The following is a 25,332-nucleotide window of genomic DNA, read 5'->3' on the forward strand; positions in this document are numbered from 1 at the left end:
TGTACCAAGTTAACATTAGAGAAACATTCCGAAAGGTATTAATAAAATGAAAACGGTTTTACCAAAAGCAATGAAAGTTCACTGCTATGGTCTAAATGTTTATCCTCCCCACCCCAAAATGCGTATGTTGAAACCTAATCCCCGAGGTGATGGTATTAGGAGATAAGGTCATTGGGAGGCGATTAGGTCATGAGATCAGAGCCCTCATGAATGAGATTAGTGCCCTTGTAAAAGAGACCCCAGAGGACTAGCTCACCCCTTCTATCATATGAGGACACAGCAAGAAGGTACTGTCTATGAGCCAGAAGGCTGGCCCTCAGCAGACACTGAACCTGCTGGCACCCTGAGCGTGGACTTCCCAGCCTCCAGAACTGTGAGAAATAAATTCCTATCATTTATAAGCCATTCTGTTTATGGTATTTTGTTGTAGCAGCCTGAACAGGCTAAGACACTCACATTATGTCTGTATTTTATGATTGATTTGAGGGCATCCTCAGAAAACTAAATATAATTGACTAAAACTGAATGTGGACTAAATATTAATAATATTTTATCAGTATTAAATTCCATGAGTTTGATATTTGTGTTGTGCTTGTTAGACAACATCCTTGACCTTAGGAGATACATGCTGAGGTATGTTGGTATACAGGTGTAAAGCATTACAATATCTGCCACTCACTCTCAAAGAGTTCAGCAAAATAGTAATTGTAATATTGTGAGAGAGAGAAAGTTTGAACAAATGTTAACATTGATAGAATCTATGTGAAGGATATGCAGGTGTTTGTTGTACAATTCTTGCAATTTTTCTGTAAATGTGAAAGTTTTCAAAATATAAAGTTTTAAAAAAGCAAAGCACAACACTTCCTCATAAGGGTCAAACATTGAATTTAGAACAGTCACATGAGAAAAACCATCAACTGGAAAAGGCTCGCCAGAGTGCAGTCAGCACATGTTTTGTGGGCCTGTGTATGCTCAGGATTGTCTTGGAAAGTCCAAAGCACCTGTGGATAGAGGCATGGAGTTAAAGGTTTTCTTCCATTACAAAACTAACAATTCTCAACCAATACACTCAACCCTCAATGCTTGGCTATGACATCTGCCCATGAGACCACCTCAGGACAGAAGACACATCCACTCCGGGAGATACTTTGCCTGCCCTCCTTTCCACTGTGAAGCCTCTCAAAAGCCTGTTCTTCTGGACTCCTCCAGTTTTGTTTTTTGTTTGTTTGTTTGTTTGTTTGTTTTTGAGGCAAAGTCTCGCTCTGTTGCCCAGCCTGGAGTGCAGTGGCACAATCTCAGCTCACTGCAACCTCCACATCCTGGGTTCAAGCGATTCTCCTGCCTCAGCCTCCCGAGTAGCTGGGATTACAGGCGTGTGCCACCACGCCTGGCTAATTTTTGTATTTTCAGTAGAGACGGGGTTTCACTATGTTGATCAGGCTTGTCTTGAACTCCCGACCTTATGATCTGCCCGCCTCGGCCTCCCAAAGTGCTGGGATTACAGGAGTGAGCCACCATGCCCGGTGGACTCCTCCAGTTTTTACACTATTCTTTGAAGGTTCTTTAACCTACCAGGAAGGAGCAGAATTAAGGGCACTGCTGGCTGCCAGTTGTTGAGCTCCTCAACCTCTTGTATCTCATTCTTCAAACTGTTGGCCTTCTCCTTCACCCAGAAGGGCAAGCTGTGGTAAGAAGACAACACCCTGAGTTTCAGTTTGATGCAAAATTTACAAACACCAACAGCAGATAAGGCATTATATGCTCCAAAAGTAAAAAGACCTCCAATTTAGGAGACCAACTTCAAAATAAAATATGTTAGTTGTTCACCATTTGCCCCTGCCTTAAACCCAGCTCTTGTTCAGCCCTTCTCTGCCAAGAGGCTGACCTTACAGCTAGTATCACCTGGTCTCCTCCATGCTTCCACTTTTTTTTTTTTTTTGAAACTCAGTCTCACTCCATTGCCCAGGTTGGAATGCAGTGGCGCAATCTCGGCTCACTGCAACCTCCACCTCCCAGATTCAAGCAATTCTCCTGCCTCAGCCTCCTGAGTAGCTGGGACTACAGGCACACGCCTCCACACCCAGCTAATTTTTGTATTTTTAGTGGAGACGGGGTTTCACCTTGTTGGTCAAGCTGGTCTCAAACTTCTGACCTCAGGTAATTCACCTACCTCGGCCTCCCAAAGTGCTGGGATTACAGGTGTGAGCCACTACATCCAGTCCACATTTCTTTTTGTTTTGTTTTTTGAGACAGAGTCTTGCTCTGTCACCCAGGCTGGAGTGCAGTGGTGCGATTTCTGCTTACTGCAACCTCTGCCTCCCGGGTTCAATGACTCTCCTGCTTCAGCCTCCCAAGTAGCTGGGACTACAGGCACATGCCATCATGCCCAGCTAATTTTTGTATTTTTAGTAGAGACTGGGCTTTACCATCTTGGTCAGGCTGGTCTTGAACTCCTGACTCCAGGTGATCCTACCACCTCAGCCTCCCAAAGTGCTGGGATTACAGGCATGAACCACCGTCCCCACCCGTGCTTCCACCTTTGAGCTGGGTTTGGCTGATGGCACCAACAGGAGATCAGAAGGTGGACAGAAATTAGGGCATTTCTTACCTAGCTCCTCCCCTGATGTCCTATCTCCCAAGGTACCCCAATTCTGGCAGTGCCACAGCTCCTGTTGGGCAGCCCTTCTCCCAGAGTTCCAGTGCTTACTGTTCTGCAAACCGTGATCCCTCTTCTTGCTGCTCAGACCCAGGAGTAGTAACGCTTCCCACTGTCATGAGCCTCTGGGTGCTTCACCCTCCCATGTGGGTTCCCCCAACCCTGCCCACACACCCATAAGTAGTCCCTTTCCTTAAGCTGTCTTCAGAATCCCAGCTGAGTGTGCTTTCTGTTTTCTGCTGGGACCTTGGCTAATGCAGACACCCAGAGTCTTCCCAGAGCCACTGAGACTTGAAAGGGCATTTCTGGGCTGTGTGTGGTCCAGTAGGTAGTAGGAAGTGTGACTCTGGGATGAGTTGGAGCAGGGAGATGCAGAATGTTTTCATCTTTTGGAAGCTAGAATTCTTGTGCTTTAGGGGAGAAATATACCACAATTGGCAAAATGCCCTTGTAAAACTGCTGGGGGTAGGGAAGTCCCTGCAAGAAAGAAGAGGATGGTTACCAAATAGGTAATTGGTGAAAGTCAAAGTTATCACTTAAAGCCAACAAGCCAAGTAGTAGAAGCCCAAATAAGAAAAGCAGGACTGCCAGGAGTGGTGGCTCACGCCTGTAATCCCAGCACTTTAGGAGGCCGAGGCAGGTGGATCACAAGGTCAGGAGTTCGAGACCAGCCTGACCAACATGGTGAAACCCTGTCTCTAATAAAAATACAAAAATTAGCCGGGCGTTGTGGCGCATGCCTGTAATCCCAGCTACTCAGGAGGTTGAGGCAGGAGAATCACTTAAACTCGGGAGGTGGAAGTTACAGTGAGCCGAGATCGCACCACTGCATTCCAGCCTGGGTAACAGAGTGAGACTCCATCTCAAAAAAAAAAAAAAAGAAAGAAAAGAAAAGAAAAGCAGGACTAAGAGCAACGTATAAAGATACTAGCACAAAGAACTACTAGAATAAGAACACAAGCATTTCTAAATATCAAAAGAAAGGATTTTTCAAACTTTTTTGAAGCAATCAAAGAAAACACTGAAAGATTCACAGTAAATATAATACAGTACACATAATAAATGTAGCAAATAATGTAACAGAACTGAAATCAAATATATCAGTCTAATCAATAAATGCAAGTGGCCTAATTCACCTGAATTAAAGAAAATATTTCAAGCTGGCTCACAGAGCAAAATCCAATTCTACACTAAAAGCAAAGTGCTTCAAAAGCAAAAGAATGGGCAGAAAGAATGGGCAAAGCTCAGATGCAAATAAAATAAAGTAAGAATTAGAATCTTAATAACAGGCTAGGTATACTTTAGGACAAAAAATATTAAATGAGAAAAATAAAGATACTTTTATAATGCTAAAAGACACAATTAACAACAAAAATAGTCGAAATGCTAATATTCAGACACCCTAACTCTCACACTAACTCTCAATCCAAACTAGGCCAAGTGAACAAAGATAAGGAAATATTTGGGCTAAACAACATAACCAATAAAGTCAATCTTCTGAGTATGTATCTAACTTTCCATCCTGACTAAATGGAATACACTTTCTTTTCAAGCACACGTGGAAATGTAAAAATAAATATTAAGTGACCTAATGTAGATGCATCCCATAATACTTTGTCCTTGGAAGATACATTAATTGCAATGCCTCATCTAGGAGCCAGATCAAATACCACCTCCTCTGCAACACGTCCCCAACTTCCCCACATGTCTTTCCTCTAGGTACACATTGTATCATATTTGCTTTCAATTGTTTTATGATTACTCATCTAGTGGTCTCTCCCCACAACAGACAATGAGCCTTGAAACAAATGTCATATCTTATTCATCTTTGTGATCCCTGCCTCCATTACCTCACCACCTTCCCATTTCTCCTGTAGATCAAGTGCATAAATGGTACTCAAAGAATATCTGCTGAGTTGACTAAATAATCCCTGTAAATGTACTGCACATTATAGGGACCTTTTCAATGAGTAATCTTACCTCCCTAATATTTATTCTAATTCTGGCTCTCTCTGTCACTAGCTAACTAGAGAAGACTTGGCAACTTTATCTGGTTCTGGTTATCAGGTTTTGTTCTTATTTTAAAGGTGGATTGTTGCATTTGCAGATTTAACATTCTTAAATTTCCAAGCACAATTACTACACTATTTAAAGATATGAATAACTTTGATGAGAGTGATGGAATAGTACAAAACTGATTCATCAAATAACTTGGGGAAAAAACTACAATTTTTATTAATAGATGATGGATAATAACATTTATATTCATAGATAATAATTCCAGCCATAATGAAGTAGCAGGGATCAGATTTACTCTCCTGACTTAAACAAGTAGAAAACTGGACAAAATGTATGAAATAACAGTTTTCAGAATGAGACAACAGGCAGCGCAGGATTGTGATCTTAAAGAAAAGGAAAGCAAATGAAAAGAGCCCTGGAATCACCCAGCTTTTGCCTGGCGGCGCATTCAAGACCACAACGTAGGATGAGCAACCCTACACAGAGCATGGCATTCTCTATGAGTTTGAGGAGCCGAAGATCCAAGTTCACAGAGTCTTGGAGGGCTGGAAGCTGCAGGGCAGAGTTCTGGGGAAGAAGGAACTATACAAAAAAATTAAATTAAGAAATTCAAATGGCACTTCCTTCGAGTCTTTGCTGAATATTAAGACACACATGTGTAGGGTAGAACTCCACAAGATCAGACAGTAGAGTGACTGGGAACTGAATGGGCTCACAAAGGGCTAAAAATCATTTTAGTTCCCACCAATTAAAGTGAAGACTCCTCATTGGTCACTCAAGGCATTCAGTAGAGACTCTAAAAGGGCCACATCTTACTTAGTAATGGAGTTAAACTATCCCTAAAGACTACTTTAGACGTGCCCTAACAAAGCTTGAAAACAAGCCTCAAAAGAATCAAACCAAACGGCAAGTGACTTAACTGCCTGCTACAGCAAAGCCCAGCACTCTTTAAAAAAAGACGAGGCCGGGCGCAGTGGCTCACACCTGTAATCCCAGCACTTTGGGAGCCCAAGGCAGGTGGATCACGAAGTCAGGAGATTGAAACCATCCTGGCCAACATGGTGAAACCCCATCTCTACTAAAAATACAAAAATTAGCTGGGTGTGGTGGCACGTGCCTGTAATCTCAGCCACTCCGGAGGCTAAGGCAGGAAAATCCCTTGAACCTGGGAGACGGAGGTTGCAGTGAGCCCAGATCGTGCCACTGCACTCCAACCTGGCAACAGAGTGAGACTCCATCTAAAAAATAAAATTAATAAAATAAAAAATAAAAGAAGACAACAAAATCCAAATACTCAACAATATAAGATTATAATGTCCAGTATCCAAATAAAAATTACTAGACATACTAGGAAGCAGGAAAATGTGACCCATAATCAGGAAAAAAATCAGTCAGCAGAAACACACCCAGAAATGACACAAATAATAGAATTAGCAAACAAAAATCTTTTTTTTTTTTTTTTTTTTTTTTTGCCTACAGGCACGTGCCACCACACCCAGCTAATTTTTGTATTTTTAGTAGAGATGGGGTTTCACCATGTTAGCCAGGATGGTCTCGATCTCCTGACCTCGTGATCTGCCCGCCTCAGCCTTCCAAAGTGCTGGGATTACAGGCGTGAGCCACCACGCCTGGCTGGCAAACAAAAATCTTTGAACAGTTATTACTATGTCCAAGTATTTAAGGAAAACATGAAAATAGGAAAGAACAACAGATATAAAAAAGAATCAAATAGAATTTCTAAAGATCAAAATACATAATCACTGGATGGGACTAACAGCAAATTAGACACTACAGAACAAAACAGAGAACTAGGAAACAGTAAATGCTAAATCCAGTAACAGAAGCCTTTGTTGCTTCTGCCATGACTAACTGGTTAGTAGACTTTTTCATTAGGGTGACTGTCCCTGAGGAAAGGGTCCAAGTCTCCCAATTGTCTTACTGACCATAGCACAGAGGAATATGCTGATCGAATTCTCTCTCTCTCTTTTTTTTTTTTTTTTTAATTTGAGACAGCGTTTCACTCTGTCACCTAGGCTGGAGTGCATAGCACAATCATAGCTCACTGCAGCCTCGAACTCATAGACTCAAGAAACCCTCCTGCCTCAGCCTCCCAAGTACCTAGGACTACAGTTGCATACCACTATGCCTGGCTAATTTTTTTTAAAAAATTTTTTTGTAGAGATAGGGTCTCACTATGTTGCCCATGCTGGTCTCAATCTCTTGGCTTCAAGCAGTCCCCCTGCCTTGGCCTCCCAAAGTGCTAGGATTACAGGTGTGAGCCACTGCACCCAGCCAGCTTTGTACTTCTTTAAAAAAAAAAAAAAAATTAACCTTTCTTTTTAGGAAAACCCGACTAATTGGTATTCTCAGGTTTATACATGTAAAAACATATTTGCATATGAAAGGTAATGTACAAAAGCTAAAATAGTTGAGTAGGATGATGATGAAATTTAGGCAATTGCTATTATTTGGAATATTCTAGAATAGTGTTTATTAAAAATGTAAAGTACAGACATGAGAAGCCCTAATCATGTGCCATAAGTAACAATGCAACATAATAAAGACATTAAAAATCTCAAGTTTGGAATAAAAGGCTTTTATTCCCACTGAATTCCAGAGTGGGTCAGACCCTGGGACACATGCCCACTCATATGAGCCTGCTTTGTATTAGAAAGTTAAAAAAAGAAAGAAAGAAAAGAAAATATGTCTTTATCAGTCAGAAACCAGCTTAGGTAAATACATGAGGTTCAGAATGGAGTGAAGCAAAAGTATGAAATTAAAGGAATGATATGTCCCTCAAACACAGAAGTGCTCTGTTAGCTTTATTTCTGCCTCTTGAAACTCTAACCGTTCTCCCCAGTTGCAATCATTTAAGTGTGTGTCTTTCTTTCCCAAAATACTCATGTTCTAGGAATCAGGAACCCTGTCTTTTTGTTCCATGTGAACTCTCCTATCGTGCATGGCTAGCACAACACATGGCATCTGGTAGTTTGTCAGTTACGTCTGTTGAATATGTGACCATCCCAACTGCAGACTCTACAGAGTGTCTATCCAAATGCCTTCCTTACAAACTGCTCCACCCTCCTGCTGGGGTTCAAAAGGGCCCTGTGTCCTGGTTATCTACCCACTCCTCTGCAGGAGGAAATAATAAAATAATTGATATTTCATAAAGATGGGCTAGCACAAAACATGGTAAGAGAACTCACTTGGGAATTTGTGGAAGAGGCTCAAGTGGAATAAATGTATCAAATTTCTTTTCATAAGGTGCTCTGAAAAACAGAAAAGGCAATCATAAAACTGGTATGCCATCTACAGCAAAGCGATCAATACATCATTGCATTCAATAGAATGTCCTGTTTTCCGATTTTAATTTTCAAGTATGGACTTCAAAACTGTAAGAACCGCAAATTTTATTTTATTTTATTTTATTTTATTTTATTTTATTTTATTTTATTTTATTTATGTTTTGAGACAGGGTCTCACTCTGTCCCCAAGGCTGGAGTGCAGTGGCACAATCTCAGCTCACTGCAGCCTCAACCTTCCAGGCTCAGGTGATCCTCCCACCTCAGCCTCCCAAATAGCTGGGATTATAGGCATGCACCACCATGCCCAGCTAATTTTTTGTATTTTTGTAGAGAAGGGGTTTTTTCATGTTGCCCAGGTAGGTCTGGAACGCCTGAGCTAAAGCAACCCTCCAGCCTCAGCCTCTCAAAGTGCTAGGATTACAGGCATGAGCCACTGTGCCTGGCCCACAGATTTTATTTTATTTTATTTTATTTTGTTTATTTTGAGATGGAGTCTCACTCGCTCTGTCGCCCAGGCTAGAGTGTGGTGCTGCAATCTCGGCTCACTGCAACCTCCGTCTCCCAGGTTCAAATAATTCTCCTGCCTCAGCCTCCTGAGTAGCTGAGATTACAGGCATCTGCTACCGTGCCCAGCTAATTTTTGTATTTTTAGTAGACACGGGGTTTTACCATGTTGGCCAGGCTGGTATGGAACTCCTGACCTCAGGTGATCTGCCCCCCCTTGGTCTCTCAAAGGGCTGGGGTTATAGGCGTGAGCCACCGCCCCCGGCCCACAGATTTTAGTTGTGATCATTTTTAGTCAGCGTCATTACATTTCACATGGTTAATTTTTTAAAACAATGTTTTAAATGTAATACACCAACTACCCAGCACTTTGGGAGGCCGAGGCAGGTGTGTCACAAGGTCAGGAGATCGAGAACATCCTGGCTAACATGGTGAAACCCTGTCTCTACTAAAAATACAAAAAATTACCCGGGCATGGTGGCAGGCACCTGTAGTCCCAGCTACTTGGGAGACTGAGGCAGGAGAATGGCGTGAACCTGGGAGGCGGAGCTTGCAGTGAGCCAAAATCACGCCACTGTACTCCAGCCAGGGCGACAGAGCGAGACTCCTTCTCAAAAAAAAAAAAAAAAAAAAGTAATACACCAACTATTTTTCTTTTAATGTAATGATCCTCCCATTTTTCTCCATCACTTTGGTCTAAGTTTATTTCCAAGTTTAAGTCCACCCACATAGTAGTCACTATGGCCAACAATCTGATTCAGTATGAACATTTAAAAGCTTTCAAATCTGTGCTAATAGAGATAGGAACAAAATTAACAACCGCTTTTTTGTAGTCCAAGTCCTGTGTGCAATTTTAATTATACACATGCATCTGTGCAGACACTAATTAACTAAAGATGAGCTTTTCAAGGAATTTTCATCCAATCACATCTTGTTGACATCTATCCCTTTTAAAATATAATTTCTATGTAGTAGAGAGACACAATTCCTTTAAAGTTAACTATATAATGCTAGTATTAACATACACTTACACTGAAAAATTCACTGGTGGGAGCGTTGATCCTGCTTTGTGGAAGCCTTTACTCTGTTCTGGGTACATATATGGATTATCCCCTGGAGTTAACTTTGGGATTCCGTTCCTGGGATCAATATCTGTGGAGAAGGTTTGAAAACAAAATCATACAAGGGCTGAAGATGATCCACAGATTTGCTGTAAGTATTGGCATGACAATGGAAATAGGATATTTTAGTAATTTATTATAAATTACATAGAAGTTTCTCAAAGTTCTGTTTGTGATTATCTTGCCTTAAGGAGATGAGCCTATGTTTGGGACATTTTCCAAAAAGTGTTGTTATAACTACCTCACCCTGGAAAAGAATTGTTAGACTCAGATGGAGTGCTTTGGTTTAAAATATAAGGTGAATCAGAGGTCTCTTTGCAATGATCCAAAAATCTGTGACCTAATAATCTCTTGATTCCTGAGCATTAGTGCACTTTGAATCCCTGAGTCTTAGGAAGCCCAAGAAACAAATGTCCCTGGGGCGCTGCCTCTCTGACTGGGTCTGGGAAGGAAACCAACTAAGGATGTCTTGCTCCTTCTGCCTCAAGGACTGGGGCCATGCAGCAGTGGGAGGTGGCTTCCTGGAGAAGAGCAAGATTACTCGGCAGAGGCTTGTACACCCAGCTCAGCCCCTGCTAAAGCCCCGGGAACAAGAAACTAATTATGGGAGTGGAAGGCATCTGCCTAGTGCAGGGTGATCATTTAAACCCACATACTTAAAGTCCTTAAAATGGCCTATAAAAATCTTAAAATTAAAAATAAAATAAATAAATCAACCCACACACTTGACACCAGATACATCTCCTAAGAGAACAAGCCTGGACTACGAGAGTCACCACCCTTGGGCTCGGAAGCAGGGACATGAGGCTGGAAGCATGACCTCCATGTTTGCCACACACCCAGATTCTTCTAGCTAACTCGGAAAAGCCATCAGCGTGACAGGTGGGAGTTCTTGGGTTAGCGTAGTATTTAATTTTTTATCTTTCTCTTTCAAAAACCTTTTCAATAACTGACTGTATTACACGTTTGATTAGCTCTTCTGTGTAGTGAAACACACCCAATGCAGCTACACCCATGCATCGAGTGCCTGCTGGGTATGAGATGCTGAGGATTCAAAGCAGAGAGAGTGGAAGTTTAAAATATATACTGAATCCCCTTGAGGCCAGGAGTTCTAGACCAGCCTGACCAACACAGTGAAACTCTGTCTCTACTAAAAATACAAAAATTAGCTGGGTGTGGTGGCACACGCCTGTAATCCCAGTTACTCGGGAGGCTGAGGCAGGAGAATCGCTTAAACCTGGGAAACGTAGGTTGCAGTAAGCCAAGATCATGCCACATGCCTCCAGCCTGGGAAACAGAATGAGACTCTGTCTCAAAATTTTAATTAATTAGTTAATTAAATATACAGTAAATCCAAAACCTTTTGAATCCCAAACCAGGGCACTGACAAGTAAGAGTCAGGTGTTAACAAGAGGTGGTGGGAAGGATTTGGACTTTGGAGTCAGTTGCACCTGAGTTCATACTCACTCCTGTAATTTCTGGTTCTGTGCCCTTGAGCTATTTATTTAACCTTCTTAAGCCTTTGTAACCTCATGTATAAACTGTTTATTTCAAATGGCTACTTTGCAGAGTTATCATGAATACTAAATAATAATGATATGAGCACATAACAAGCACTCAAGAAATAGTAGCAATTATTATTATTTGAAATCACAACTGGACTAATACCCCTCATCCCAATTATTTTTTAATCTGGAAGGTATGATTACTATATAGCTAAGGTATATACTTCTCCCCAGGGAATCTTATCTAGATGGGGAGACATTCGTAAAGACGAAGGTAACACTACGAGGCAGTAAATGCCATATACTACAGAAGAGTGGTTCCAAAATTTTAGCACACCTGAAAATCACCTAGGAAACTTGTTTAAAATGCAACCTTTAACCCAAGAAATTCTGTTTCAGAAGATCTCTAGTAGCTCCCAGAACCAGCATTTTTAATAAACTCACAAGTTGAATATGATATAGGTGGTCTAAGGAGAACACCTAGGAATAGACTATGGTGGCCAGGCGCAGTGGCTCACGCTTGTAATCCCAGCACTTTGGGTGGGCCGAGGTGGGTGGATCACCTGACATCAGGAGTTTGAGACCAGCCTGATCAACATGGTGAAACCCCATCTCCACTAAAAATACAAAATTAACTGGGCACGGTGGCACATGCCTGTAATCGCAGCCACTCAGGAGGCTGAGGCAGGAGAATCACTTGAACCTGGGAGGCAGAGGTTGCAGTGAGCCGAGATTGCACCATTGCACTCCAGCCTGGACAACAAGAGTGAAACTCTGTCTCAAAAAAAAAAAAAAATAGACTATCATAAAAGATATCACAAGATAACATCAGGAGGAAGAAAAAGAGCCAATGGTGTGGTATCTGCATAAGGTGTTACTTTTAGGGGGAAAATCTCCCAAGCAACACTTCTGAGACAACACATTTGTTTAAGCCATTAGGTAACATATGGGGCCTTGGTATAATTTCTGGATAGCTCACCAAGACAGGTGTCAGCCCAAAGTGCTGGCCACTATGCATCAATAGCTGATGGACCCATAACACCGCACGATCAGTTCTAATGCTTGTTTGTTTTTATACAGACCATCCAATTTCCTGGATGTAAAGACATTCAGGAGGTAGAAAATGGGACACATACACTTAGAGACAAATAACCATACGAGGGAGTGAACTGTTCACCAAGTAACTTAGTCTGCCCCACATGTCAGTGCCCCAATGCACTTAGGTAGAGCCATGTTCTGACTGATAGATTGTGAGCAGAGATGATATGTACCACCTTTAAAAAGAAGCATTTAAGGAGCTGAAGTGAAAAACCTTCCAGCATTTTCTCTTTCCCCTTCTATGGCAATCTTAGAAGCCACAGGTTGAGATGGAAAGGTCACAGATAAAAGCAGACAGGATCCTTGGAAAGGAACTGCCCTGGAGAGCTGCTGGATCCACAGTGGACTTTATAAGAGAAAGGAGCAAACTTTAGTGCTTAAGCTGCTGAAATTTCAGGGATTGTTACTGCGGCAGAATCTATCCTATTCTGACTAATACAGTATGCGATACTGTAGGAAGAGCTACACAATAGAAAATTATATTTTCAGACCTATTTCCCTACCACATACAATCATAGATGGCATTTTGTTCTATGGCAACAACTACGCCTTTAGGGAACTCTGCCAATATCCTGGTTATGGCTGATGGATCACATTCAACCATTATTTAAAGATATTTTGATTGATATTTTTATATAATAATGAGTTGCATTCCAGTTTAAAATGGCAGCTGGTTGGCAGTCCCTAAGCCTGCCTCTTCATCTCATCCAAGAAATAATGAGTGGCAGCCGGGAGTGGTGGCTCACACCTGTAATCCCAGCACTTTGGGAGGCCAAGGCAGGTGTTTGAGGTCAGGAGTTTGAGACCAGCCTGGCCAACATGGTGAAACCCCATCTCTAGTGAAATACAAAAATTAGCTGGCTGTGGTTGCACATGCCTGTAATCACAGCTACTCCAGGAGGCTGAGACATGAGAATTGCTTGAACCCAGGGGGCAGAGGTTGCAGTGAGCCGAGGTCATGCTAGTGCACTCTAGCGTGGGTGACACAGTGAGACTCTGTGTCAAAAAAGAGAAAGAAAGAAAGAAAGAAAGAAAGAGAGAGAGAGAGAGAGAGAGAGAGAGGGAGGGAGGGAGGGGGAAGGGAAAGAAGGAAGGAAGGAAGGAAGGAAGGAAGGAAGGAAGGAAGGAAGGAAGGAAGGAAGGAAGGAAGGAAGGGAGAAAAAGAAAGAGTGGGGAGAGAATTTCACAAAGGAAGACGTGTCCAGTGTCAAGCTTGACAGTATCGAGTGCTGCAGTGCGATCAAGGAAGAGAAGAAATGGAAAAAGACCATTGCATTTGATGTTTAAAGAAGTCACTGTACACCTAAGAAGTAATCATACTAAAACGAATCAAGCCTGTAGATCCAACTACCACTTCACAGGAAGTACACAGGAAAGAGGAACCTGTTAAATGATACCAAGTGACGTAATCAGCAAAGTCCTGATCGTAGTCAACACTACAGGACAAGGCCTAGTTTCTTCACCAAACATATTGCAAGAAAAAAGGAGGGAGGACCTATATATTGAAAGAAACTTAAGAGACATACCAACCAATTTCAATCTGTGGGCCTTACTTGGATCCTGATCCAAACAAGCTAAATATTTTTAAATTATGGCATTTATGAAATAATAGGATATTTGGACACTGAATATATTAAGGAATTACTGTTGATTTTTAAAAATATGATATTAGGACATGGAATTGTGGTTATGTTAATAAAATAATCCTTATTTTTCAGAGACACATATGATATATTTAGAGATGAAATAATATGATGTCTGAAATTTGCTTTAAAATAATCCCTGGGAGGAGAGGTAATGATGAAACAAGTTAGCCAGGTATTGATCATTATTGAAGCTAAATGGATGAGTACATCGGGTTTCATTATGCTATTGTTTGAAAATTTACCTGATAAGTTTTTCTTTAAAAAAATATGGATTACCACTGGAGTTGGGGGAGGAAAGATGGAATATTCAGGGAAGAGGATATTGGAGGCTTCAAATATAAAGTTAATATTTTACATCTTAAACGGAGTAAAAGAACACAAGTATAATATAAGTATATCTTATATTTCATTCTATATAGTCAACAAATATTTCATAAATATATCATTGCATTTACTCAGTATTTATAAAACCCTAAAGGAAGAAGGGAAAGAAGAAATGAAGGGATGGAGAGAGGGAGGGAAGAAAGGAAAAAGAAGGAAGGAAGGAAGGAAGGAAGGAAGGAAGGAAGGAAGGAAGGAAGGAAGGAAGGAAGGTAGGTAGGTCAGGATAAGGTGGCTTACTTTTGAGCCAGGAGGGCAGTGATAAGTGAAAATTAAGATTTGGGTCATTATGATAATCCCATTTACTTGTGATAGGTACTTGCAGCTCAAGAGTGCAGGGTAGGCTGGCTGCAGTGGCTCACACCTGTAATACCGGCACTTTGAGAGGCCAAGGCTGGCTGATCACTGGAGCCCAGGAGTTTGAGACTGGCCTGGGCAGCATGGAGAAACCCTGTCTCTACTAAAAATAGAAAAATAAGCCAGGCATGGTGGCACATGCCTGTAGTCCCAGCAACTTGGAGGCTGAGGTTGGAGGATTGCTTGAGCCTGGGGCTAGGGGGCTGGCGTTCAGAGCCGCAGTGAGCCAAGATGGTGGCACTGCACTCCAGCCTGGGCCACAGAACAAGACCTTGTCTTAAAAAAAAAAAAAAAAAAAAAAGGTGCAAGGTGCAGGACTCCTCACAGATTCCCATATCAATGACCACTCTCCCAGCTCATTTAGTAGGGCTTTCCATGTATTTTTCTACCCAAATAAATAAAAGCCTCAATTCTCAAAACTATTTGTCTCTGCTGTGAGTTTAAAAGTCTATTTTAAAACTCAAAACTGAGAACAGTCTACTTCTTTCTCTTTGTATTCCTGCTACAGCAATCCTATTTATTTCGGGAGCAATGGTTGCCTCCTACACAGGGATTTATATAGAAAAATGTGTCATAAATGGTCCGTTGGTACTCAGCAACTTTTGAGGGTCTTTCAGTAAGTCTATTATGAGTAGGTTGGGGCAAAGAACTCACTGAGCTACAAACCAAAGAGATACAGATACACAGGTAGATATATATTCATTTCAATAGCTTTTAATTAAATCAGCAATAAAATAAAAACATGCACTTCAGGCTGAGGGTTATGGGATGTTTTCCTTGCGGAGAATATAAAGTACAATTTAAATGTGTATGCCAGGCAGCATCTAATTGGAACATAAATTCTTTTCTTCAGACTTCAATGGAGGTTTCTATTAATAAGGATCTGAGAGAACTTATCTGATGACTTAAATGTCACATTTGCATTTTATGAAATTCAGAGAAAAAAGAAAATGTGGATCAGCATCTGTTGTGAGTTCTTTGCCAAAACGTGCAGCCTGCCAACTGTCCCCTTCACTTTTCTGTCTTCCTGGCTGCACTAGGGGAACACGGTGACTCTACAGGGCTGCCCCCAGCTACAGAACGCAGGGCCTATAGAATCACTAAACTTGAGAGTTTTTCGGGGACTGCACAGTCAAGACCCAGAAAGAAACATCACCGTATTTCTTTTTCCCAAAGCACTTGTCCACCGTCCTCTCTGATAGAGACCTCTTGTTGCCGAGGAAGACTCCATTAAAGAAGCACTGCTTTCCGACATGGTAAGTGTGGATGTTGCTGCTAAACCTCGGGTAAAACGTCCACTCAGGACGATGCCCATCTTCTGCAAGACACCAGAAAGCCTTCCATTAGTGCTGCTCCCAGCCTCATAATGCAACTGGATGACAAAAAGCGGTGAAAACTCCCCAGGCACTATCTGGCTATACAACTTTAATTAATGTGTATAATCCCTTGGTTCTACATCAGAGACAGTGTGAAACTCTGTGGGACTAGACACAAAAGGAAGGGAAGTGGGGGGAGAGCTACCTAAGAGGCCTTCTTTGTTTTTGTTTGCTTGTTTGCCCTCTTCATCCTCTCCTTCAAAAATAAAGCCAGCTTTATGTTTGGCAGTTAAGTATTGGTTGGGAAGCTCAGATACAGTCTTCCAAGTACCTATGATACAATCTTCCCTCTGATAACTGTGTAGGAAAAATAGGATGCCATCAACCAGCAAACGGTTAGGCCAGTGCCATCCACATGGCACCTCAAGTGGATGAAACATGGTATTGGCTGCAACAATAGCACGCACATGCGCTACGGTGACACTGGGATATGTACCTGTGATAATTTCAAATGAGAAAAGCTTCCTGAGACCTCAGGCTAGTTTCTGGACCTTGCAATGCCTTTGTTTTATCATCTGATACTTTTCCTGTAAGATTGCTAACAGTGACTTTAAACAATAAAAGATCCCCTAGCAGTTCTAGGGATGCTTGAGAAATGTGGGCTTTGGGATAGCCAAGAAGAGCATAGGATTTGAGGCAAGCAAGTTTGGGTTCTGATCCCATCGCTCTACTTCCTGGCCATGTGGCTTTATGGATGACTGAATGTCTCAAAGCCTCAGTTTCCTCTTCTGTAAAATTGGTATGTCTATATTAGCCACATAGATCTGTATGTATTGGCACAGAAAGAGGTCCATGATCTATTTATACCAGTTTGTATACTAACCCATTTATTTTACATCTATATATGTACACGTGTGTGTATATACACACACACATATACATTTCAAAATACAGGAAAAATATATATCAACTCTTCATGGCTATGAGGCAGAATAGGGATATTGTTGGAAAACATTGGGGAAGGGTTTTTATACTCTATATACTTCTATATTATTTTAATGTCTTTCTGCAGTATTTTAATGGGTTTTATATAAAGGCATTGTATTTTTGAAAAACATATAATAGCTTCCTGGCAGAGGTGTTGTGAATTTTGAGATAAAGTATGTCAAATGCTTGACAGTTGTGGGCCTTCAGTGATGGTGGTCAACAGTATGGTAGATTTCTGAAAAGACCTGGGGCACAGAGGCATGTGGAGGAGGGTCTGTGACTTACTTGTCTGCAACTTAAGCAGGCTGAATTCCTCAGGATACTTATCCTTTTGGACTTGAGGCAATGACATTTCCGAGGAGTGACCAGAATGTGAGGAGGAGGGTTTCTGATCCAAGTCAGCAGTGGTGCTGGAAAGAAAGCAGAAGGATTCTTCCACGTGTTTAAACTGGTAGTTACAGCCTGATCTCACATAGTTTACCCTAGAATTGCCCTCGCTTGTGAGAACTGGGACTACTCATCTATAAAAAGTCCTTGAGCATATCATTTATGTATTCACAATTTAAGGGGACTGAAACTTATTGAAAAGATGGGCATTCAGTGGCTCACGCCTGTAATCCCAAAACCTTGGGAGGCTGAGGCAGGTGGATCACTTGAGGCCAGGAGTTTGAGACCAGACTGAACAACATAGTGAGATCCCATCTCTACTGATTTTTTTAAAGTGTTTAAAAATAATTTGGTGATTCCTCAAAAAGTTGAACATAGAATTACCGCAAGACTCAGCAATTCTCTTTCTAGGTATACACCTAAAAGAACTGAAAACAGAGATTCAAACAGATACTTGCATGTGAATGTTCTTTGCCGCATTATTTATAATAGCCAAAATGAAAACAAGCCAAGTGTTCATAAAGAGAAGAATGGATAAGCAAAATGTGGTACATAATACGTACAATTGAATATTATTCAGCCTTAAAAATTAATGAATTGGCTAGGCATGGTGGCTTCTGCCTGTAATCCTAACACTTTGGAACGCTGAGGCATATGGATCACTTGAGCTCAGGAGTTCGAGACCAGCCTGGGCAACATGGAGAAACCCCCTCACTACTAAAAATACAAAAATTAGCCAAGCATGGTAGTGTATGCCTATAATCCCAGCTACTCAGGAGACTGAGGCAGGAGAATTGTTTAAACCCAGAAAGTGGAGGCTGCAGAGATCTCACCACTGCACTCCAGCCTGGGCAACAAAGTGAGATCCTGTCTCAAAAATATAAGAAAAAAATAAAGGAATGAAGTAGTGATGCATGCTAAAACATGGTGAGCCTTGAAAACGTTATGCTAAGTAAAATAAGCCAGACACAAAAGGACAAATATTATGTGATTCCACTTATAAGAAATATCTAGAATAGGTAATTTCATAGAAAGTAGATTACAGGTTACCAGGGGCTGAGGAGAGGGGAGAATGGCAAGTTATTGCTATATGGTCATAGAGTTTCCGTTTGGAGTGATGAAAATGTCTGAAAATAGACAATGGTGATGGTTACACAACACTATGAGTGTAATTAATGCCATTGAATTGTACACTTAAAATGGATAAAATCAGGCAGGCAGTACTTCGGGAGGCCAAGGTAGGAGGATCACTTAAGCTCAGGTGTTTGAGACCAGCCTGGGCAAAATAGTGAGACCTCATCTCTACAAAAAAAATTTTAATTAGCCAGGTGTGGTGGTGCACACCTGTAGTTCTAGCTACTTGGGAGGCTGAGGAGGGAGGATCACTTGAGCCCAGGAAGTGGAGGCTGCAGTGAGCAGTGACTATGCCACTGCACTCCAGCCTGGGCTACAGAGTGAAATCCCATCTCTTTAAAAACGTTTTTTTAATGGATAAAATGGCAACTGTTGTGCCATATATATTTTACCGCAATTTTTGGAAAGGAATGATATATATTACAACATGTATGCACCTTGAAAGCATTATGCTAAGTGAAAGAAACCAGACACCAAAGACCACATATTGATAATTCCATTAATATTACATGTCCGAAACAGGCAAATCTATAGAGACAAAAAGTAAATTAATGGTTGTCTCAGACTAGAGGGACAGAAAGAAGGGGGTGCGGGGCAATGATTGCTAAAGGGTATGGATTTCTTTTTGTGGTGATGAGAATGTTCTAAAATTGATTGTGGTGATAGTTGCACAACTTTACGAATACATTAAAAGCCATCAAGTTGTGTACACACTTTAAGTGGGTGACTTTTATGGTATGTGAATTATGTTTAAATAAATCTGTTACCAAAAAGGCATGTTTAATAAAACCATTAAATGTAAATAAAAAATCAATAAGTATATAGAGAAGATGAATAAATAATCAAAAACAAACCTAGACTGAAATGATTACAATAATAGAGCATTATGTTTAGCGCTGAACTTCCTGGCAGTTTATAAAGACCCACAACAAACTTTTATAGGTGTCAGCAGAAAATGCAATCACTTCTGGTTTAAATGGCTTTGTGTCTGAGACCTGGCCTTGGACAGTGTTTTCAGGTACAATGATCTGTTATAAAGTCAAAGGATCTTTTTTCATAACAATGCATCACTCATATTTAAATGGCATCAAAGCAACTTCATATTGCTCGTCTTGTCTGCTCCCTGCTAACAATCCTGTGATGTAGGTAGGACCAATAACTCAGTGCCCCCACCCCTGATTCAGAAGATAAGCAATTTTGGAGGTGTGTTAGTTTCCATCACTAGAGTACAGCTGAGGACAACTGGAATTGGGGTTCAATGTCTCAGAACTGTCACTCTCTTTTGCTTATCCTGACACCTTGGCTTCATTTTTGCCAATTGCAGATGAGCTTCTTCACAAGAGCAAAAAGGCCACTGACAGCCCAGATTCAAATTCTCATGTCTTCCAACCAATTTTTACCCCTATCTCCTATGTGAAAAATTTCAGGGAAGGACTCACTGGCTCAGCTTAGATCACACGTTCTCCCTTAGATCAATCACAATCAGGAAGTGGAGACAAGTAAGATGATGGTAGCTCCTATTCAGAATACTCATTAAAACTGGGTAGGCAGGAGTTTGAGACCAGCCAGGGAAACATAGCAAGACCTTGTGTTAAAATATTTAAAAACTGGGTAGGGAAGGGCCGGGCATGGTGGCTCACACCTGTAATCCCAACACTTCGGGAGGCCGAGGTGGGTGGATCACCTGAGGTCAGGGGTTCGAGACCAGCCTGGCCAACATAGTGAAACCCCGACTCTACTGAAAATACAAAATTAGCCAGGTGTGGTGGCATGCACCTGTAATCCCAGCTATTCAGGAGGCTGAGGAGAGGGAATCACTTGAACCCAGGAGGCCAAGTTTCCATTGAGCTGAGATGGTGCCATTGCACTCCGACCGGGACAACAGGAGAGTGAAATTCCATCTTAAAAAAAAAAAAAACTTGGTAAGGAAGGAGTGAAAATCAATTCCCCAGAAAAAGGAGAATAGCATAGATGACGCCACTGGAAAGTCAGTGGAAGCCGAGCAGCTTCTACAATATGTGCACACAGCAAGCCATTGGAGAAAGCCACTTCAAGCAAAGGAGGCAATGTGAGCAAAGGCATAGAAGGAAGAAACATCAGGGAAATTACGACATTTGATGTGGTTGTGGCAGGAGTATTGGAGATAAAACTGGAGAAGAGAAGGAGACAGATCTGGAGAATTTGCAGTTCATATGAGGGGGGACTCTTTTTTATCAAGCTTTAATGGGATATCATTAAATAATAGTAAGCAAGAACATGACATGGTCACATGTGGTTAGAAAACTCTAGAAGCTATAAAAGGAATGAACTTTGAGAATATAAAACTTAAGTCAGGGAGTCCATTTAGGAGAGTGTAGCAGGCAGCCTCTGACATGGCTGCCAATGATCTCTGCCTCTTGGCATTTATTCCCTCCTGTAATCTTCTCCCTTTGAGTATAGGCTAGACCTACTGACTCACTTTCAACAAAGAGAAAATAGTAAATGTTACGGGATGTCACTTCCCAGGTTAGGTTACAAAGAGACTGTGGCTTTTTCTTGTGTGCACTCCTGCTTGCTCGTGAGGAGAGACAGCTGTTATGTTGTGAGTTGCCCTCTGTAGAGACAAGGAACTGAGGGAAGCCTGTGGGCAACAGCCAGTAGAGAACTGAACTATCAGCCCCAGCAGCCTGTGACGAAGTGAATCCTGCCACCAACCATATGAGTGAGCTTGGAAATGGATCCACACCCCCCGCAGTTGAGCCTTCAGATAAGTCCACAGCTCTGGCCAACACCTTGACTGCAATCTTGTGAGAGAGACCTCGAGCCAGAGGCACCCACCTAGGTTATACTCAGATTCCTGACCTGTAGAAAATGTGAGATAATAAATGTTTGTTGTTTTAAGTCACTAAGTTAGGGTGACTTGTTGTGCACCAATAAATAACTAATCAAGAAGGTATTACAGTGGTCCAGGTGAGAGATGATCAGGGCCTTGAGTGGGACCACGGTAATACAGATGGAGTAGAAGAGATGGACTTATATGGTGTTTCAGGGCTTGATCCCCAGTTGGATGAGCTGGAGGAGACAAGTATGACCTGTCAATCTATACCTTTGGGGCTGTATGAATACCGAGATTATCAACTGAGACAAGGAACACAGAAGGATTTGGTTTGTGAGGATGGGTGATGAGAAGTTCAGTCAAGGCACGTTGAGTTTGGAGGCCTGTGGGACATCAGGTGGAGATATCTAGAAAGCAGTTCAATTTATCAATCTAAAGCCTGAGGGTATGTCTAGACTGGAGCTTTAGATTTGGCTACACACGCTTTGACTGAGTTAGGTCCTCCATAACCCAGGTATCATGAGCGATAAAGGGGACTTATTTAGGTGGGAATTAGGAATGCAGAACTGGCAGCAATCACCCAGTTCCCCATCCTACAGGATGTGAACTTCACAGTCTGGGCTTTCTTTCCCTCCCAAGACATGGACCCACTGCTGCTGCTAGTGGTATACATCTGTTGCAGAGGACCGAAAGAGGCAGAGCTTAAGGATTATGCCAGTCTCTTCCATGTCTAGTGCTGGGGGCAGCAAGTCCACTTGGAGCAGATTTTATTATATAAAGAATCACTTGAGCAACTTCCCTTAACTTTGACTGAATAAATCCACTTCTAGGAATTTACTTTTATAGTATAACCAGAGATGGGCAAAAGCCGAATGTAGAGGGATATGCATTACAACACTATTTACAATAGCAGCTCTTTAAAACTATAGGTCACTGGTTAGATTGTGGTCTATTCATCTGACATTTCAGCACTGTAGTCATTGAAAACTGTGTTCTTGAAAAACACTCACAGGTATGAGAAAATTCTCTCTGCATATTGCTCAGTGAAAAAGCTGCCTTTATAAGATGTCCTTCAGTAAGTGAATGAATAAATAAACTATGGTACATCCAGACAATGGAATATTATTCAGCATTGAAAAAATGAGCTATTAAGGGGTGAAATGACATGAAAGAAACTTAAATGCATATTATTGAGAGAAACCAATCTGAAAAGGGTATATACTATATGATTCCAACTATATGTCATTCTGGAAAAGAAAAAACTATGGAGACAGTAAAAATATCTGTGGTTGCCAGGGGGTGGGAGGGGTGGGAAGGGATGAATAGATGGAACACACAGGATTTTTAAGGACAGTGAAACTACTCTGTATGAAACTATAATAGTTTTTTCTTTCTGTACAAAAAAAAAATTAAAAATTAGCTGGGCATAGTTTATAGGTGTGAGCCACCATGCCCGGCCATGTGACTTTTTTTTTCTTTTTTTTTTTGAGATGGAGTCTCACTCTGTTGCCCAGGCTGGAGTGCAGTGGCACGATCTCAGCTCACTGCAAGCTCCACCTCCCAGGTTCATACGATTCTCCTGCCTCAGCCTCCGGAGTAGCTGGGACTACAGGCGCCCGCCACCTCGTCTGGCTAATTTTTTGTATTTTTAGTAGAGACAGGGTTTCACCATGTTAGCCAGGATGGTCTCGATGTCCTGACCTCGTGATCCACCCGCCTTGGCCTCCCAAAGTGCTGGGATTACAGGTGCAAGCCACCGCGCCTGGCCGTGACTTTTATTTTTAATACTGTCTTCACCTGTTCAAATTTTCTACAATAAGCTTAAATTACTTTCATTGTAACAAAAATTATTAGAAAAGCATTTGAAACCTTTTATTGGAAAAGAAATATAAACAGGGAAAGTACATAAAGCATAAAGACAGTTTTACAACTAAATACAAAGCCAACATCCTGGTCAAGAAACAAAACGTTAGCCTGGCATAGTGACTCACACCTGCAATCCCAGCACTTTGAGAGGCCAAGAAGAGAAGATCGCTTGAGCCCAGGAGTTTGAGGTTAAAGTAAGCCAAGATAACACCACTCTACTCCAGCCCAGGTGGCAGAGGGAGACCCCTGTCTCTACCCAAACAAAAGAAACAAAATGTTGCCAGTCCTTCTCTTCCCCACTCCCCAGAAACCATCTGTGTGTGTCCCTTTCCAGGAAAAGTAACCACTATCCTAATTGTGACTCTTACGATAATCATTTATTTGCTTTTCTTTAAGTTTTACCACCCATGTATGTATGTACATATCCCAAAAATACACAGTTTCACTTATTTTTGAACTTCATAATAGCAAGAATTTACACAGAACTTGCTGTGTGCCAGGAAGTCTTCTAAGCTCTTTCCAGGTATTAACTCAACTCATCCTCACAGCAATCCTATAAACTATCATCAGCATTTTACAGATAAGAACACTGAAGCCGAGGGAGGTGAAGTAATTTGCTCAGATTCACACGGATACAAAGTGGCAGAACCGGGATTTGAACCCACACAGTCTAGCTCCAGAATCCATGCTCTTGCCAAGCATACCATGCTACCTCTCAGACTGTTGGCTTCTTGGTCAGAATATCCCCCAAACAGTGACAGCTCTACACCAGACCCTTACTTACTCTAGGTAAGCAGACACTCTGGGGAGGCCTGGAGGCTCACGGACACTTGGGCCTGTTTCCACAGAAGATGAGGAACTGACACTTTTGCCAGAAGATGCTGTCTTGGCAAAACATCCCTTAGATTCCAGAAAATCACTGCAGTTAGCACCTGCAACACAGAGCTATCACCATCTAATTATATTATTGAAAATACATTCTGCCCTATTTTGTTTCCTAGATTATAAATAAGTTTTTAAAACAGCTAACATTTACTGAGCATTTACCTTGCACTGAGGATTATGTCAACACCTTATACATGTTATCCCATTTAATCCCTATAACAATCAACAGGCATAGGTATTCCTTATTATCCCCATTTTATGGTTGAGAAAACTGAGGCTGAGAAGGTTAAACTTGCCTATGATCACATAAAAAGTAAACATCTAGGCCGGGCACGATGGCTCATGCCTGTAATCTCAGCACTTTGGGAGGCCAAAGTGGGTGGATCACTTGAGGTCAAGAGTTAGAGACCAGCCTGGTCAAAATGGTGAAACCCGTCTCTACAAAAATACAAAAACTAGCTGGGCATGGTGGTGCACTCTTGTAATCCCAGCTACTTGGGAGGCTGAGGTGGGAGGATTGCTTGAACCCAGGAAGCAGAGGTTGCAGTCAGCCGAGATCACATCACTGCATTCCAGCCTGGGCAACAGAGACTCTGTCTCAGAAAAAAGAAAACATCTAGGCTCATATTTGATTACAGCTCTGTGACACTAAAGCGTGAGATCCTAACCCCTGTACTAGACTGCTTGCCCCTACTCACAGTTCACATTCTGTGAACTAAGTGGAAGACCTAGGATCTGAAGTGAGCTGTATAGCACTGTACATTGTATTAGGCATCTCAATATAATTTTCCAAAGGATTTGTTCATAGAAAAACTGATGAATATAATGGTGATCACAACCCAAAGAACGCCCTCAAAAATTTCTGTGGGTTCCCCTCACAGTTCTTATTCATCTTGTTAGCATCCATAACAGTGCCTGGCACAAAGCAGGTGCTCAATAAATGTTTGAGTGAATAAATGAAAAAGAATTATAACTCCCCAGCCACCCACAGTTACAAGTAAGGGAGTCCTGAAAACCAGTGAGTGTCAGACAGAGACGAGTACCCATTATCTTCACTCTGCCTATACTACTAATACTTCATGAAAGTCAATTTGTTCTGTTATCATTTCCTACAGTTATGTACCTCATCCAGCCACAAAAATAAAAAGTCCGATGAAAAGATTATGCATATTTCTTTATGCATCATTTCATAGAGCACTGAAGCTCAATAGATGGCAATGTAACCTCTAGTAATGAGAAAATTGTAAGAAATAAGAGTCAAACTTCTCTGATTCTTGAGGACATTTTTAGACTGACTACTATTCCACCTACACAGTATCATGCTTCACACATATAGAGTCATCTTTTGGT

The 25,332-nt window shown here is 41.5% G+C and overlaps 1 protein-coding gene and 1 long non-coding RNA gene across 5 annotated transcripts in view; one reads left to right on the top strand and one right to left on the bottom strand.

Annotated features, from left to right (window-relative positions):
* Window positions 1-689: 689 nt before the first annotated feature.
* Window positions 690-25,332, bottom strand: part of SPATS1 (spermatogenesis associated serine rich 1) — a 32,923-nt gene continuing 8,280 nt past the window's right edge. For 2 of the 4 annotated variants that reach the window (XM_065543961.2, XM_005552845.4), the window contains exons 3-9: window positions 23,882-24,029; window positions 17,181-17,305; window positions 15,749-15,910; window positions 9,516-9,636; window positions 7,882-7,944; window positions 1,573-1,682; window positions 690-1,001 (exon numbers count right to left, since the gene is read on the bottom strand). In XM_065543961.2, coding sequence (XP_065400033.1) covers window positions 973-1,001; window positions 1,573-1,682; window positions 7,882-7,944; window positions 9,516-9,636; window positions 15,749-15,910; window positions 17,181-17,305; window positions 23,882-24,029 — 758 coding nt within the window. In that variant the 3' untranslated portion in view covers window positions 690-972. Of the gene's footprint in view, window positions 1,002-1,572; window positions 1,683-7,881; window positions 7,945-9,515; window positions 9,637-15,748; window positions 15,911-17,180; window positions 17,306-23,881; window positions 24,043-25,332 lie in introns of all 4 variants that reach the window. The other 2 variants (XM_074037876.1, XM_045390995.3) reach the window with 2 other exon arrangements.
* Window positions 9,571-25,332, top strand: part of LOC123572943 (uncharacterized) — a 45,218-nt gene continuing 29,456 nt past the window's right edge. The window contains exons 1-2 of the long non-coding RNA XR_006697569.2: window positions 9,571-9,696; window positions 15,769-15,848. This is a non-coding gene — a long non-coding RNA (uncharacterized lncRNA). The remainder of the gene's footprint in view (window positions 9,697-15,768; window positions 15,849-25,332) is intronic.

This window comes from Macaca fascicularis, chromosome 4 (genome assembly GCF_037993035.2).
Source record: "Macaca fascicularis isolate 582-1 chromosome 4, T2T-MFA8v1.1".
NCBI lineage: Eukaryota > Metazoa > Chordata > Mammalia > Primates > Cercopithecidae > Macaca > Macaca fascicularis.